The 15,453-nt window shown below is 41.7% G+C and overlaps 1 protein-coding gene across 1 annotated transcript in view; it reads right to left on the bottom strand.

Moving 5' to 3' along the window:
• The window catches only part of LOC126336305 (protein SSXA1-like), a 149,191-nt gene that overhangs the window by 116,338 nt on the left and 17,400 nt on the right, over positions 1 to 15,453 (bottom strand). Inside the window, exon 2 of the mRNA XM_049999845.1 lies at positions 6,533 to 6,674. Within this exon, the coding sequence (XP_049855802.1) occupies positions 6,533 to 6,671 (139 nt within the window). The 5' untranslated portion in view covers positions 6,672 to 6,674. The remainder of the gene's footprint in view (positions 1 to 6,532; positions 6,675 to 15,453) is intronic.

Below are 15,453 nucleotides of genomic sequence, written 5' to 3'. Positions count from 1 at the left end.
TAGTCGGGAGGTTAGATGGAGGGCAAGGGACAGGAGGCAGTGGGTTGGGGAATGACGGGGCGGAGAGGGGGGGGGGGGGTAGCAGAAAAGGAGAGAAGTAAGGAGATTGGGTGTGTTAGTGGAACGAGGGCTGTGTAGTTTTGGAATGAAATTGAAGCATGTCATGTTTGGCTGCATGCTCAGCAACAGGGTGGTCCACTTGTTTCTCGGCCACAGCTTATCGGTGGCCATTCACGTGGACGGACAGCTTGTTGTTTGTCATGCACACAAAGACTGCAGCTCAGTGGTTGCAGCTTCGCTTGTAGATCACAGATTGGTAGTCCTGCCTTTGATGGGATTGGTGATGTTTGCGACCGGACTCAAGTAGGTGGTGGTGGGGGGATGTATGTGACAGATCTTGCATCTAAGTATATCACAGGGATATTAACCAGGAAGTAATGGGTTGGGAGCAGGGGTTGTGTAGGGATGGAATAATATATTGTGTAGGCTTGGAGGATGGCGGAATATTGTACTGTGGGTGGGGTGGGAAAGACCATGGGCAAGTCATTTCTCATTTCAGGGCATGATGAGAGGTACTCAGAACACTGACAGAGAATGTAATTCAAAATTGCTCCAGTCCTGGGTGGTACTGTCTTACGAGGGGACTTTGGGAGGCGGTGGGAGACTGGAAAGATAAGGCACGTGAGATTTGTTTTTGTGCAAGGTTGGGAGGATAATTACTGTCTGTGAAGGCAGTGAGACCATTGGTATATTTTGAGAGGGACCGCTCGTCACTGCAGATGCAACGACCATGTGTGGCTAGGCTGTATGGAAGGGAACTTCTTGGTATGGAACGGGTGGCAGCTGTCAAAGTGGAGATATTGCTGGTGGTTAGTGGGTTCGATATGGACGGAGATACTGATGTAGCTGTCTTTGAGATAGAGGTCAACAGCTAGGAAGGTGGTTTGTTGGGTTGAGTAGGACCAGGTGAAGGAAATGGGGGAGAAGTGTTGAGGTTCTGGAGGAATGTGGATAGGGTGTCCTCACCCTTGATCCAGGTCACAAAGATGTCATCAGTTAATCTGAACCAGGTGATGGGTTAAGGATTCTGGGTGTTTAGGAAAGATTCCTTTAGATGGCCCATGAATACGCTGGCATAGGATGGTGCCAAGCAGGTGCCCATACCTGTACCCCCAATTTGTTTGTAGTTAATGCCTTCAAAGGAGAAGTAATTGTGTGTGAAGATATAATTGGTCATGGCAATTAGGAAGAAAGTTGTTGGTTTGGAATCCATCGGGCATTTGGGAACATAGTGTTCAATAGCGGTAAGGCCATGGGTATTATGGATATTAGTATAAATGGAGGTGGCATCAATAGTGATGAGCAGGGCACCGTCTGGTATACGGACAGGAACTGTGGAGAGTCAGTGGAGGAAATTGTTAGTATCTTTTATGTAGGAGGGTAGGTTCTGGGTGACAGGTTGAAGCTGTTGGTCTATGAGAGCAGATTCTCTCAGGGGGGCACAGTAACTGGCCACAATGGCACGTCCTGAGGGGGGGGGGGGGTTTATGGACTTCAGGAAGCATGTAGAAGATAAGAGTGTGTGGAGTGATAGGGATGAAGAGAAAGATGGATTCGAGGGAAAGGTGCTGGGATGGGGCTAAGGATTTTGGAGATCCTGCTCGGTTTGTGGAATGGGGTCACTGTGGCAAAGTTTGTAGGTGGATGTATCTGACAGCTGGCACAGTCCTTCTGACAGGTAATGCTTGCGGTTCAAAACAACAGCAGTGGAGCCTTTATCCGCAGATAGGATTATAAGGTCGGGATAAGAGTTTAGATTGTGGACTGCAGTTCTTTATGTGGATGTAAAATAAGTTTGAATTTTGAGGGATTTGTGTAATGATGGTGAGGCAAATTATGAGGTTAAGAAATTCTGGAAAGTTAACAGGGGTGATCTGGGGGCAGTGGTGGTGGCTCATGGTTGGATGGAGGAGTGAACTGAGTTAGGCAGGGTTCAACATTGGTCTTTGGTTGAGCCTGATTGGTGGGTTGGCGGAAAAAACGTGTTTGCACTAGAGGGACCAGGACAAGGTGAGAAGGTCTTTAACAAGCCCTGCATGATTGAATTTGGGAGTGGTGCAAAATGTGAGGTCTTTGGAAAGGTTCCATATTTCTGTGGGGCTAAGGCTTCTGGAGGAAAGCTTCATGACTGTTTCAGGATCTATTTAGGTTCTGGATTCTGTGTGGTGGTGGGAGGGAGTTTTGTAGGGTTGGGTAAATGTAGTAGGTCTGCGAGACAGGATTTCTCAGCTATGAGGGGACATGGAGGAGGTTTGGAAGCTGTTGTAGAAGTGGTGGACAGTAGTAGGAGTAGGAAGAGAGCAGGGTGGAGAGCTTTTTGAAGTGACATTGTGCATGTTGCCCTAGTTCCTGGAGGGCAAGACTTTCAGTGTGTGTTACGGGTTCCAGAAATTTGGGATTGCACAGCAGGAGAATTTTGCGGATGGAGAGAAGTTGCTGCAAGGAGGTTTGTGCCTGACTGACATGGTTTTGCAGGACTATGTTGATGAGGGCTAAGGATTGGCAGAATCTGAACAGGTGTAGATCAGATGTCTGCTTGTGTCTGTGTATGTGTGGATGGATATGGGTGTGTGTGCGAGTGTACACCTGTCCTTTTTTCCCCCTAAGGGAAGTCTTTCCGCTCCCGAGATTGGAATGACTCCTTACCCTCTCCCTTAAAACCCACATCCTTTCGTCTTTCCCTCTCCTTCCCTCTTTCCTGAAGAAGCAACCATCGGTTGCAAAAGCTAGTAATTCTGTGTGTGTGTTTGTGTGTTTTGTTCATTGTGCCTGTCTGCCGGCGCTTTCCCGCTTGGTAAGTCGTGGAATCTTTGTTTTTAATATATATATATATATTAGAAAGAAACTTCCACAAGGGAAAAATATATTGAAAACAAACATTCCAAGACTTACCAAGTAGGAAAGCGCCGGTAGACAGGCACAATAAAATAACATACAAACACACACACAAAATTACGAGGCTAAGCACCTGTACATATTTGTTTTGAGGACTAAACTCATGCACAACAGAGAAATTTCACATGTTTATTATATTATATTTATCATTTTGAACTTGTAATAATGTAGTGCTTGGTTTAAAATGAACATAGATGCAAATGGGCAATTTTTTTTTTTTTAAATCGTAGAACTAGTTTGGCATTGTTCCTATTGTTTAATATTTCCTTATCAAAATAAATAATACTAACTATAATAGGGTGATAGTGTTGACTAAATGTAGGTTACAACTAAATTTTATTACAATGAAACAATAAACCATTCAAGCAGGATACAACCATAAGGTCAAAGTAGCAAAATGTGAATTATTTCCTCATTTTCAAAAATTCATGTCTTTGCTCAGAGTCAACTAACACAGTTGAAATTTTTCACAGTAATCTGCTATAGTCTCACAACAGATAACTATCCCCCAAACTGTACAATGAATAAAATTTTCAAATTTGACAAACTTATAAAGTAATTAGGGAAACATCTGTCAGTGTTTTTGTGTATATATTATCTAGTAGTTTAATAGAAAGAAACTTCCACATGGGAAAAATATATTAAAAACAAAGATTCTAAGACTTACCAAACGGGAAAGCGCCGGTTGGTGTCTGTGTATGCATGGATGGATATATGTGTGTGTGTGCGCGCGAGTACATACCTATCCTTTTTTCCCCCTAAGGTAAGTCTTTCCACTCCCGGTATTGGAATGACTCCTTACCCTCTCCCTTAAAACCTTTCATCTTTCCTTTTCCTTCCCTCTTTCCTGACGAAGCAGCCACCGGTTGCGAAAGCTCGAAATTCTGTGTGTGTGTTTGTGTGTTTTATTCATTGTGCCTATCACCGGCACTTTCCCGCTTGGTAAGTCTTGGAATCTTTGTTTTTAATTTATCTAGTAGTTTATGATATCTAACTAGAGGGAAAAAATACACTCTGATTAGTCACTCCTTGGTTGTTATTTTTGAGTCTAAAAAGTGCATTTTAGAAATTTCTAAATTTTCAATAACACACTTTGGAGGTCATTTGGACTGGTTATTTTTGAATTTCGGTTGCTTCAGGAAAAAATCAATGTTGTAGAAGAGACTTCTCTAAATACAATCATGTCGGTTGCAACTTAACCCATAGCACAGATATTTAAATTAATGCTTATGACTCCAAACTGAAAAACTGTTGTACGCTTAGAAATAAAAATGGCCGCCATTCAGTAACAGTGCAAGGCAATATTTTTTTTAAAAAAAAGCCTATTTTTAACTTCACAATTACAGGGTAACCACATTTAAAAAATCAAAATACTTATAAATGGGCAAGCAACCTTCACTGGATCACTTCATGCGGATTGACCAAAAATTGCTCTTTCACCAGGATAATGCACTAGTACATACAATTAGTAACAATAGCGAAAATGCATGAATTGGGCTTTCAATTGGTTCCTCATCCACCCTGTTCACCAGGCTTAATTCCAAGTATCTTCTTCCTACTCCCTAACTGAAACATTGGATTGCTGGGGAGAAATTTTCGTTAAATGAAGAAATCATAGTTGTAGTCAGAGTCTGACAGAACCAAGTGTACTTCTCTAAAAGGAAACTATGTTGTTGAGAAGTAAGGACAGTTGTTCACCAAAAAAACATTTTTTCTTACTTTTTACCAGACTTATCAGACCACCCTCATACAACAAACATGCTAGCACAAGTGGTGGACTGAAGACTGTGATGAAACAGCTGAAATGAGAGTAGACGCCAATTAAAGATTATACATAGACAAACCAGAAACCAAATTTAAGAACTAAGAGGTGCACAAAAAGAAGGGAAAAAACCTAGTGACAAGCAAAAATAAATCAAATATCCTAGAAGTCTGAAGCATGGAGACAGAATTTAAGAAGAATAACAGTGCAACCTGCTACACAATTGATTGGTTAACAGGCTGTGGGTTACAGGACTAAACTGCGAGCTCATTAGACACACCTCCTACATGACTTCCAAGTGACACTTAAATGGGTACCAGCCATGAGGCCTGAGTTTTGAGAGGGAAGATGGGAAACTGGGAGACACAAGGACAGAAATAGTGAGATCTTTGCCAGATACATAGTAAATTTATCAAATTGTGAGCAACCTGAAGATAAATGGCGAAGAATAATTCCAGAACAAAGATTCAGTCCCATCAGACAGAAAAGAACTGTGTAAAATAGTAGAGGATTTGAAGATTAACAAAGCCACCGAGGAAGACTTAGCTTCAGTCCAAGAAATGGAAAATATAGGAATATTGACGTAATTCTTCATGCTTTCCCGCCAATCTGTTGACATCTTGGATATTCAGGAATCAAGCCGGATGTTCGTGTCGTTCTCACACGATATTTCAACAGCGTGCCTCACTGTCTTCTTCAGGTGCTACCTGAGACTGGTCCTTGGGTCGATTGAGTCCAGTATTTATGCCTGGAATGAGCTGGGTGTTCCCTAATCGGTCCGCGCCAGGTCAAGTGTTCTGTCTCGACTTCAATGGACCCCTCCAGTAGCGGATGTTCTGACTGCCATCTGTGCCCCTTTTTGGCCATCCTAAACAGTTGTGGTTGTCATCTGAGGTGTGTCAAACCCCATCTGAGATATTGGGTTCTCTGTCTCCTGACTGTTACTATGATTACCACTTCTGTTTCGTGCTTGGCACTCCACAATCGGTCCGCGCTGTGACCTGTGTTCCGGCTGCGGTCCGTGCCAGCCAGACACGGCTACATTGGCCCTCTCTGGTCGCCGGTGTTCCGATCACCGTCTGCGCCCGGCCTGGCCATCTTCTGAAGTCAAGTTTATGATCTGGGGTGTGTCAAATCTGTTCTAATGTCTGACACCTTGTCTCATGGCTGTTCTCTCAATCTCCACTTCTATGTCTTGTACAATCCCAGAGTGTCCTGCATTGCGTTTTCACAAGCTCAAGTGCTGGATTCCTGGCAGTGTTGATTTGGTATCCCGAGTCACGGTTGATTAGATTATCTGTGACCTTAATCTCAATGACTTCTTTAATGAAACTGCCCAAAAATCTTGTCTGTGTCACAATCTCCATGTCACTGTAATCCATTGAATGAAAAAGTTCCAGACAGTGCTCTGATATGGCTGATTTAGTTGCCTGTCTGAGTCTGGTATGTCTCTGGTGTTCTTTACCCACGATGTCCACAGTTCTGGCGGTCTGACCAATGTATGACATCCCACACTGCTGTAATACCTGGCTTTCGTAGCCCCAGGTCATCTTTTACATTCCCCAGCATAGCTCCAATTTTGGTGGGTGCGAAAGCCTGAAATTTGAGTGTGTGTTTGTCTTTATTATTGTCTCTATCAACATACCAATATCAACGTACCAATGCTTTCGTTTGGTAAGTTACAGAATCTTTGTTTTTAGATATATGATTATCTTATCAGATACAATATGGAAAATTATGTTAGCACACAGATACCTATTGAAATTGCAAAAAACGGTTTATTCTCACACACATGGAACAGAATAAAATACTCACCCAAACCAGTCAGTGTGTGATAGTTCTCCAAAACGTTAAGAGTTCTTTTCCTTTCATAGTAAGACATCTGTTTCCATTCATCATGTGTGAACCATTTTGAAAGTTTTTCGGGCACTTCAACCATATCTTCATCTGCCATTGCCTGAAAAAAAGATGCACTTCATTTAGCTGGTCATTTTAAAAGATTTAATATGATTTGTTTTGGTCTGTAGTCCCTTTACCAAAATAGCTTGAGGCAAAAACAATGAACATGTCTTCAAACTTGAGAGAAAATGAGGGAAGGTACAAATAGCAAAGAGACTAAAATATAACTGCAAATTCTTGGATCTGGCTGATTACTAGACTAAAAAAGAAATAGTTAGCTACTATGCAACACATGAAACTCTCCTACCTAATAGTTTAGCCTTGAATGTAGATAACACAAAACATTTCAAAACAAGCAGCACAACACTAGTCCATTCTCAGCTAAAGTAGAGGGCAGCTCCTCTATTAAATTTACACTCCATTAAAATGTGTACAGCAGAGGCAGAATGAACAGGTGCATTGTATCATGTTCGTATATAGCCCTGGGTTACAGGCCAACACCGTGCCACTCCATTCCATCTCAGTGACTGAGTAGTAACACCACAGCTAGCCAGTTGTATATCACTTCCAACGACTCATTCTCCCTTTGGTGGATGACTTTCTAGCTCAAAAGTAAGGTCACATCTCACTAAAATACTGTAAAAAGTCCGTATAAACATGACATTTGGAGTCCTGCAAAAATCGTTACACCTACAATAGTTTTGAGTGTAATAAGAAGCCAAGTTGTGATTTACTTCAACCTTTACATAACAAGGTACCTCATACTCCAATTTCTAAAAGGTTGTTGTTGGACAGACCTCACACGACCATGCTGTTTGCAAATAGTTTTCAAAATATCATTTGATAGATGCCTAAGAAATGGCATGGTGTGCAGGTGACCACATTACTGAATATATTTCATATGCTTCTCACGGCATGAGGAGGTGTTACCTGTTGGAAAGTGACAACTTCCCTATTTTGCATTACTGCATTAATTTGACACTTTGTACTCCCTCACTGATTGTATAAATTTTTCCCAATACTTGCACTGGTTTGGTGGAACAGTTCGGAAACTTCATGCTTTCATTAATACAACAATATTTTGCCCTCTTTAACTCAAAGACTTCAAGGGTTTTCATGAATGGTTTGCACTTAAAACATTCACCCAGCAAGGTATCTCTTCCTGACTTCTCAAATCAACGAACAGGTTGTCTTCTGAAGAGTCCTGAAGAGATTGGAGTTAATAGTGCTGGTGAAGTGATCTATCCAATCATGGACATTATTTCCGACATCCATCTAAGCAGCTTCCTTTCAGTTTCTGGTCAGTCTCTTACGAGCATCCAGATCAGTAAGTGGTCAATGGAGATGAAATTACCAATTAATTACCACCACCGACCAGTTTCCTTAAGGGCAGAAGAGCATAATGTAACACTGTTGCAAGACAATGATCTACATTACTACTCTGCAAACAAATGTGAAATGACAACAGAGGGAAATTCCCATCTGACCAGTTACTAGGACTTCTTCCCATTTCATTCATATACAGAACATGAGAAAAATAATTGTTTAAACATCTTTGTTCACACTGTAATTACTTTAATTTCAGCTTCACTACTCCTATGTGAGTGATGCATAGAAGGTTGTTGTATATTCCTAGATTCATCTCTTAAAGCTGGTGAGTAAGTTTTCACTGAATAATTTTGTGTTAGCAGAAGAGCCAACATGGTGTTAAGAGTGGAGGCTGAAATGCACGCGTTTTAGCTCACGCAGGCTGGCTTGAAGAGGGAAGAACTATACTGATGTGAGGTCTGGAACATGACAAGGGATGAGAATTCAGAAAGTGGACATAATTAGTTTGATATTTAACTTTAATCCATTAATGATGAACGTCGCTCTTGACGCTACATGATTCACAATATTATCTGTTCAGAATACATTCTTGAAGATAGTAATTATAGTAACTGAATATGGCACCTTGCTAGGTCGTAGCAAATGACTTAGCTGAAGGCTATGCTAAACTGTCATCTCTGCAAATGAGAGCGTATGTAGACAGTGAACCATTGCTAGCAAAGCCGGCTGTACAATGGGGGTGAGTGCTAGGGAGTCTCTCTAGACTAGACCTGCCGTGTGGCGGTGCTTGGTCTGCAATCACTGATAGTGGCAACACGCGGGTCTGCTGTATACTAACAGACTGCGGCCGATTTAAAGGCTACCACCTAGCAAGTGTGGTGTCTGGCCGTGACACCACAGATAGTTTGCAACTATCTTCAAGCTTCTGCCAGTGAGTCAAATGAGTCAAATCAACTTGTGACCATTCGTGTTGCCCTTCTTAATCTTAGTATCCCATTTCATGTAGGTCTCACACACTTTAGCAACATTCTAGGATGGCTCTTATCAAGTTCTAACTGATTATTTGTGAAGCTTTTTTTCTCGATGGTACTTTATTTAGATATTTGCATCTTCTGCAAGAAGTCTGAGCTTACAATTAATATCATCTGCCAAGTCAGTAACACATAACATGAACAGCAAGGCTTCCAACACATATCCTTGTGGCACACCTGAAGTTACTTCTACATTTGCTAATGACTATCCATCAAAGATAACAGGGTATCTCCTCCCTATGAAGAAAACCTCAATCTAGCCATGTATCTTGTTTGATACCCCATACAGCTGTACTTTTGTTAGTAAGTGTTGGTGGGGTACACAGATAAATGGTTTTGGAAATTAATAAATACTGAATCTATCTGACTGCCTTGATTCATGAGCTTCAGGAAGTCATGAGAGAAAAACATTAGTTAGGTTTCACATGACCAATGTTTTTGCAATCCATGCTGGTTGGCAAGGAGGAGATCATTCTATTCCACAGGCCTTATGACATCTGAGCTTATAATATGTTATAAGATTCAATACCAAATGGATGTCAAGGATATTGGAGGATATTGGATGGTAGTTCTGGATCTCTTCTGCAGCTCTTGTCGTAGGCAGCTGTGAGCTGTGCATTCTTCCAACCACTGGATAGAGGTTTCTGTTTGAGGCATCTACAATATATAATGATTCAAAAAAGTTGCCAACTCAGCTGCACATTTGATATATAATCTGATAGGGATTCTGCTGGGTCATGGACCTTTGTTCAATTTTAACTATTCAATTTTAACTATTTGAGCTATTTCTCAACACCACTGCCACTAATTTCTATTTCTCTCTTCTCTGTGGTGTCAGAATTAAATTGGGGCAATATTCTTGGATTTTCTTTCTTAAAGGAACATTTGAAGATGGAGTTCAGATACCTCCTCTCTCTCTTTTGTTCTTCTGCTTCTTCTTCTTTTTCCCCTACCCTCAACTTTAGTTCCTGCCACATCCGCAAGTGTGTCTGGTCACGGATTTTGGTACCACTAACAGCTTTTACATATGACCAAAATTTCTTTGGGTTTTGTTAGAGATCTTTTGATAATGTTCTGCTAAGGATGTCATTGAAGGCTTCACATATTGTCTTCTCAACAACCAAAAGAGTTTCATTTCACAATCTCTACCTATCGCCCCATTCTTTGTTTTATGCATATTATGCAGTAGTCTCTGTTCCTTTAGATGTTTGTTTATAGTGACTTAATACCACAAGGGACCCATTCACAATGAACTGTGTACTCATCAAGTATGTGCTCAACTATTCTTTTTAAACTTGAGTCACTGTTCTTAAACACACTCCTGTCCAGAGCAGAAGGATTCATTTTGAGATATGTCACTATTGTCTCTTTATCTAGTTTGCTGAGCATATCAAACTTTGTACGTTTATTAGTTGTCCTTTGTACTCTGGTAATAATTGTTGCAACTACTGCATCACAGTCACTGAAACAAGTTTCAAAGTGGACATCCTCAAAGTGGTCAGGTTTCTTAGATACATATGTGAGCTTCTGAACCATCTGTTCAAGGAAACTTTTACAGGAAATATTTAGAAATTTTTCACAGGATATCTTGTCATGTCCATCACTTACAAAACTGTAATCATCCCAATCAATCGTTGGATGATTACAGTCTCTACTGATGATAACAGTAGTATTGGGGAACTTACATACTAGTGAACAGAAATTTTCTCTAAAGATCTCAATTGCACTTGGAGGGGATGAATATGGTGGTTAACAGAAATATCCAAATATAAGTTTATACTCTCCCTTGATACTAAGTAAAATTTTATGCAAAGATCTACTATTATCTATTTCATGTTTTAGCCAGCTAATATTATCTAACTTCCACCGTTTCTCAGAAGCACTTTCAACACAGGCACTTTGTTACTAATGCTTAGGCAGTTAATCACTAGGATTTTAACACTGTCTTCTGTGGAGATTTTTTATTTATTATTTTATTTTAGTTTAAATCTTGCCCTGATACCTCCAGATCTCTTACAGCTATCATTATCTGAATAGAGTGGTGAGTAACTTAATTCCAACAAACATTGTGTGCAAACCACACAAAGTCAGCTACCTGGACAGCAGTCTCTGTTGAACAGAGCACATCTGACCCATTTACAGAACCCCAAAATTCTTAATCCTGTGGCACAAATCTAGGATGTTCAGCCTAGCTTGTCACAGATTCTTCAAATTCTCCGGTTCAAGCTTTCACTCAATTTAGAACCATGGGATTATGATCACTCCTGGGGAAAATGTTGCTTATTGTGAGAGTCATTAAAACTCAATGAGCAAGGCTGGTGTTCTCAATCTTCTCTATTAGTCACTGGAATGATTCAAGTATAGGTAACCTCAAAGCCCAGGTGACAGGCATTGTTTGCTCCAGCAGTAGTGCAGAAGTGCCTGCGTTCTGCCCCTTGTTCAAAACATAGATCCTGTCAACAAGAGATTCCAAACAGTTCACTCCTGGGACACGTGGTAGTAGAATATCACAGCACATAGTGTGCATTAAACCTCCAGACATGAGGAGTACTGAAAGATGTGTGTGGAAGGCTAATAAGTGTCTCTTGTTCAACACGGTCATAAAGCACAAATGAATGAAACATATACACTCCTGGAAATTGAAATAAGAACACCGTGAATTCATTGTCCCAGGAAGGGGAAACTTTATTGACACATTCCTGGGGTCAGATACATCACATGATCACACTGACAGAACCACAGGCACATAGACACAGGCAAAAGGGCATGCACAATGTCGGCACTAGTACAGTGTATATCCACCTTTCACAGCAATGCAGGCAGCTATTCTCCCAGGGAGACGATCGTAGAGATGCTGGATGTAGTCCTGTGGAACGGCTTGCCATGCCATTTCCACCTGGCGCCTCAGTTGGACCAGCGTTCATGCTGGACGTGCAGACCGCGTGAGACGACGCTTCATCCAGTCCCAAACATGCTCAATGGGGGACAGATGCGGAGATCTTGCTGGCCAGGATAGTTGACTTACACCTTCTAGAGCACGTTGGGTGGCACAGGATACATGCGGACGTGCATTGTCCTGTTGGAACAGCAAGTTCCCTTGCCGGTCTAGGAATGGTAGAACGATGGGTTCGATGACGGTTTGGATGTACCGTGCACTATTGAGTGTCCCCTCGACGATCACCAGAGGTGTACGGCCAGTGTAGGAGATCGCTCCCCTCACCATGATGCCGGGTGTTGGCCCTGTGTGCCTCGGTCGTATGCAGTCCTGATTGTGGCGCTCACCTGCATGCCGCCAAACACACATACGACCATCATTGGCACCAAGGCAGAAGCGACTCTCATCGCTGAAGACAACACGTCTCCATTCGTCCCTCCATTCACGCCTGTCGTAACACCACTGGAGGCGGGCTGCACGATGTTGGGGCGTGAGCGGAAGACGGCCTAACGGTGTGCGGGACCGTAGCCCAGCTTCATGGAGACGGTTGCGAATGGTCCTCGCCGATACCCCAGGAGCAACAGTGTCCCTAATTTGCTGGGAAGTGGCGGTGTGGTCCCCTACGTCACTGCGTAGGATCCTACGGTCTTGGCGTGCATCCGTGCGTCGCTGAGGTCCGGTCCCAGGTCGACGGGCACGTGCACCTTCCGCCGACCACTGGCGACAACATCGATGTACTGTGGAGACCTCACGCCCCACGTGTTGAGCAATTCGGTGGTACGTCCACCCGGCCTCCCGCATGCCCACTATACGCCCTCGCTCAAAGTCCGTCAACTGCACATACGGTTCACGTCCACGCTGTCGCGGCATGCTACCAGTGTTAAAGACTACGATGGAGCTCCGTATGCCACGGCAAACTGGCTGACACTGATGGCGGCGGTGCACAAATGCTGCGCAGCTAGCGCCATTTGACGGCCAACTCCACGGTTCCTGGTGTGTCCGCTGTGCCGTGCGTGTGATCATTGCTTGTACAGCCCTCTCGCAGTGTCCGGAGCAAGTATGGTGGGTCTGACACACCGGTGTCAATGTGTTCTTTTTTCCATTTCCCGGAGTGTAGGTATCATTTTGTACTATTATAACAACAATCTTACCAGTGTGTTTTGACTTTACCTTTACCTTTATATTAACTTTCCAATGAGGTGGGGATACTGTGATGGATGAGAGTTGTATCAGGAGCTTACTGGTTTCCTCAGACAGACCAGTATCCAAGACATCTTCAAATTCACTGCCAAAAGGCAATGCTCCATGTTCAGAGGGCATTGTGTTCTTCCCTTCAGCAGTTATGTTTATTATCAACTGCTCCTTCTTAAATGAAATCGTGGCTATTACATTCTTAGTGGCATAATGTTTGATTTTATCTGATCTGCTTGAAGAGATAAGATTTTGGTCTGCAAAGTATATTTGTTTGCAGCCTCCATTACTTGTAGATCACTACTGGTTTACGAGAACTCAAGCATTGAAGCTGTACTTTCAGGTACAACTGTTCAAAATGGTTTCACCTGCTAAAGCCTAAAGCTTGATTGTCTGAACAGCTGACACAGAATAGTGCCACTCTATGAGTAATTCCACAATGTTGTACTTCTCTTGCTGCCTATGATGCTGTGCCCATTTTGAATTGGAATGTATGGTCTCACATTAAGGTGTATAAACCCAGAATCTATTAAGTTCAAGAAATGATGGAGAACTGACAGTCAATACGAACACTGTCTTCTCAAGTTTGCCATTTACTACTTACATCATAACACCATTCACATCAATTACTCATTCTGAATCCCACTCTTCTTTCGTCTATGCAACCCAATACTTATCGATTCTCTGGAAGACACAACAGTCTTGGTAGAAGTAAAAGTGCTGTTTGCTTCTGTTACTATTGGGCATTCTTTGAGTTGTTTAGTTTTACATATCTACTTTTCTTCTTTCTATTTAAAACAGTGGATAAAAATTTACTTTACACCTTTCTAAGATACACCCTCCACTCCTTCTAATCTGACTATGCATAGACAATATGTGGTTTGAATTCAAAGAATTGGTACTGATGGCAATCGAGAGATATATACCAAGTAAATTAATAAGAGATAGTACTGATCTCCAATGGTACCCAAAACAGGTCAGAACACTGTTGCAGAAGCAACGAAAAAAGCATACCAAATTTAAAGAACGCAATATCCCCACGAATGGTGTAGTTGTACAGAAGCTCAAAATTTAGCACCACTGGTATTATTTTAATAGTTTGCACAAAAAAACTCTGTCTTGAAATCTGGCGGAAAATCTAGAGAGATTCTGGTCATATGTAAAGTACAATAGCAGCAAGATGCAATCAATACCTTCACTGCATGAAAAAAAAATGGTGATGTCACTGATGACAGAGCCACTATAGCTGAGTTAGTTTTCCAAAACTCCTCCACCAAGGTAGACGAAGTAAATATTCCAGAATTTGAACCTAGCATAATTGCCAACATGAGGGTAAATCAGAAATAGATATCCTTGCTGCAGCAAAGCAGCTCAAATCACTCACCAAAGGTCTCGGGTCCAGATTGTATACCAGTCAGGTTCCTTTCAGAGTATGCTGATGCAATAGCTCAATACTTAGCAGTCATACACAACAGCTCACTCATCAAAAGATCCGTACCCAAAGAGTGGAAAGTTGCACAAGTCAAACCAACAACCAAGAAAGAAAATAGGAGTAATCCACTGAATTACACACCCATATCACTAATGTCTATTTGTAATTGGATCTTGGAACATATACTATGTTTGAACATTATGAATTACCTTGAAGAAAACAATTTATTGACAAATACTCAGCAAGGAATCAGAAACTATTGTTCTTTCTAACCATAATTAGCTCTTTATTCTCACAAAGTAATGAGTGCCATCACCAAGAGGCATCCAACTGATTCTATGTTTTTAGATTTCTATAAGACTTTTGATGCCACCTCACAAGTGATTTCTAATGAAATTGCATACCTATGGAGTGTGGCCACAGTTTTGCAACTGGAGTAGTGAGTTCCTATCAGAATGGTTACAGTTGATACTAATTGCAATTTATTGACAAATACTCAGCAAGGAATCAGAAACTATTGTTCTTTCTAACCATAATTAGCTCTTTATTCTCACAAAGTAATGAGTGCCATCACCAAGAGGCGTCCAACTGATTCTATGTTTTTAGATTTCTATAAGACTTTTGATGCCACCTCACAAGTGATTTCTAATGAAATTGCATACCTATGGAGTGTGGCCACAGTTTTGCAACTGGAGTAGTGAGTTCCTATCAGAATGGTTACAGTTGATACTAATTGATGTAAAGTCAATAAGTAAAACAGAAGTAATATCTGGCGTTCACCAAGGAAGTATTAAAGGCTCTCTGCTGATCATGATTTACATATGCTACATAGGAGACAATGTGAGCAGCCCTCTTAGACTGTTTGCTGATGATGCTGTCAGTTACCATCACGTAAACTCATCAAATGATCAAAACCAAC

Source organism: Schistocerca gregaria, chromosome 2 (assembly GCF_023897955.1).
Source record: "Schistocerca gregaria isolate iqSchGreg1 chromosome 2, iqSchGreg1.2, whole genome shotgun sequence".
Lineage (NCBI taxonomy): Eukaryota > Metazoa > Arthropoda > Insecta > Orthoptera > Acrididae > Schistocerca > Schistocerca gregaria.
Note: the sequence above shows the minus strand (reverse complement) of the source record. Positions and strands in the feature narration are given on the sequence as shown.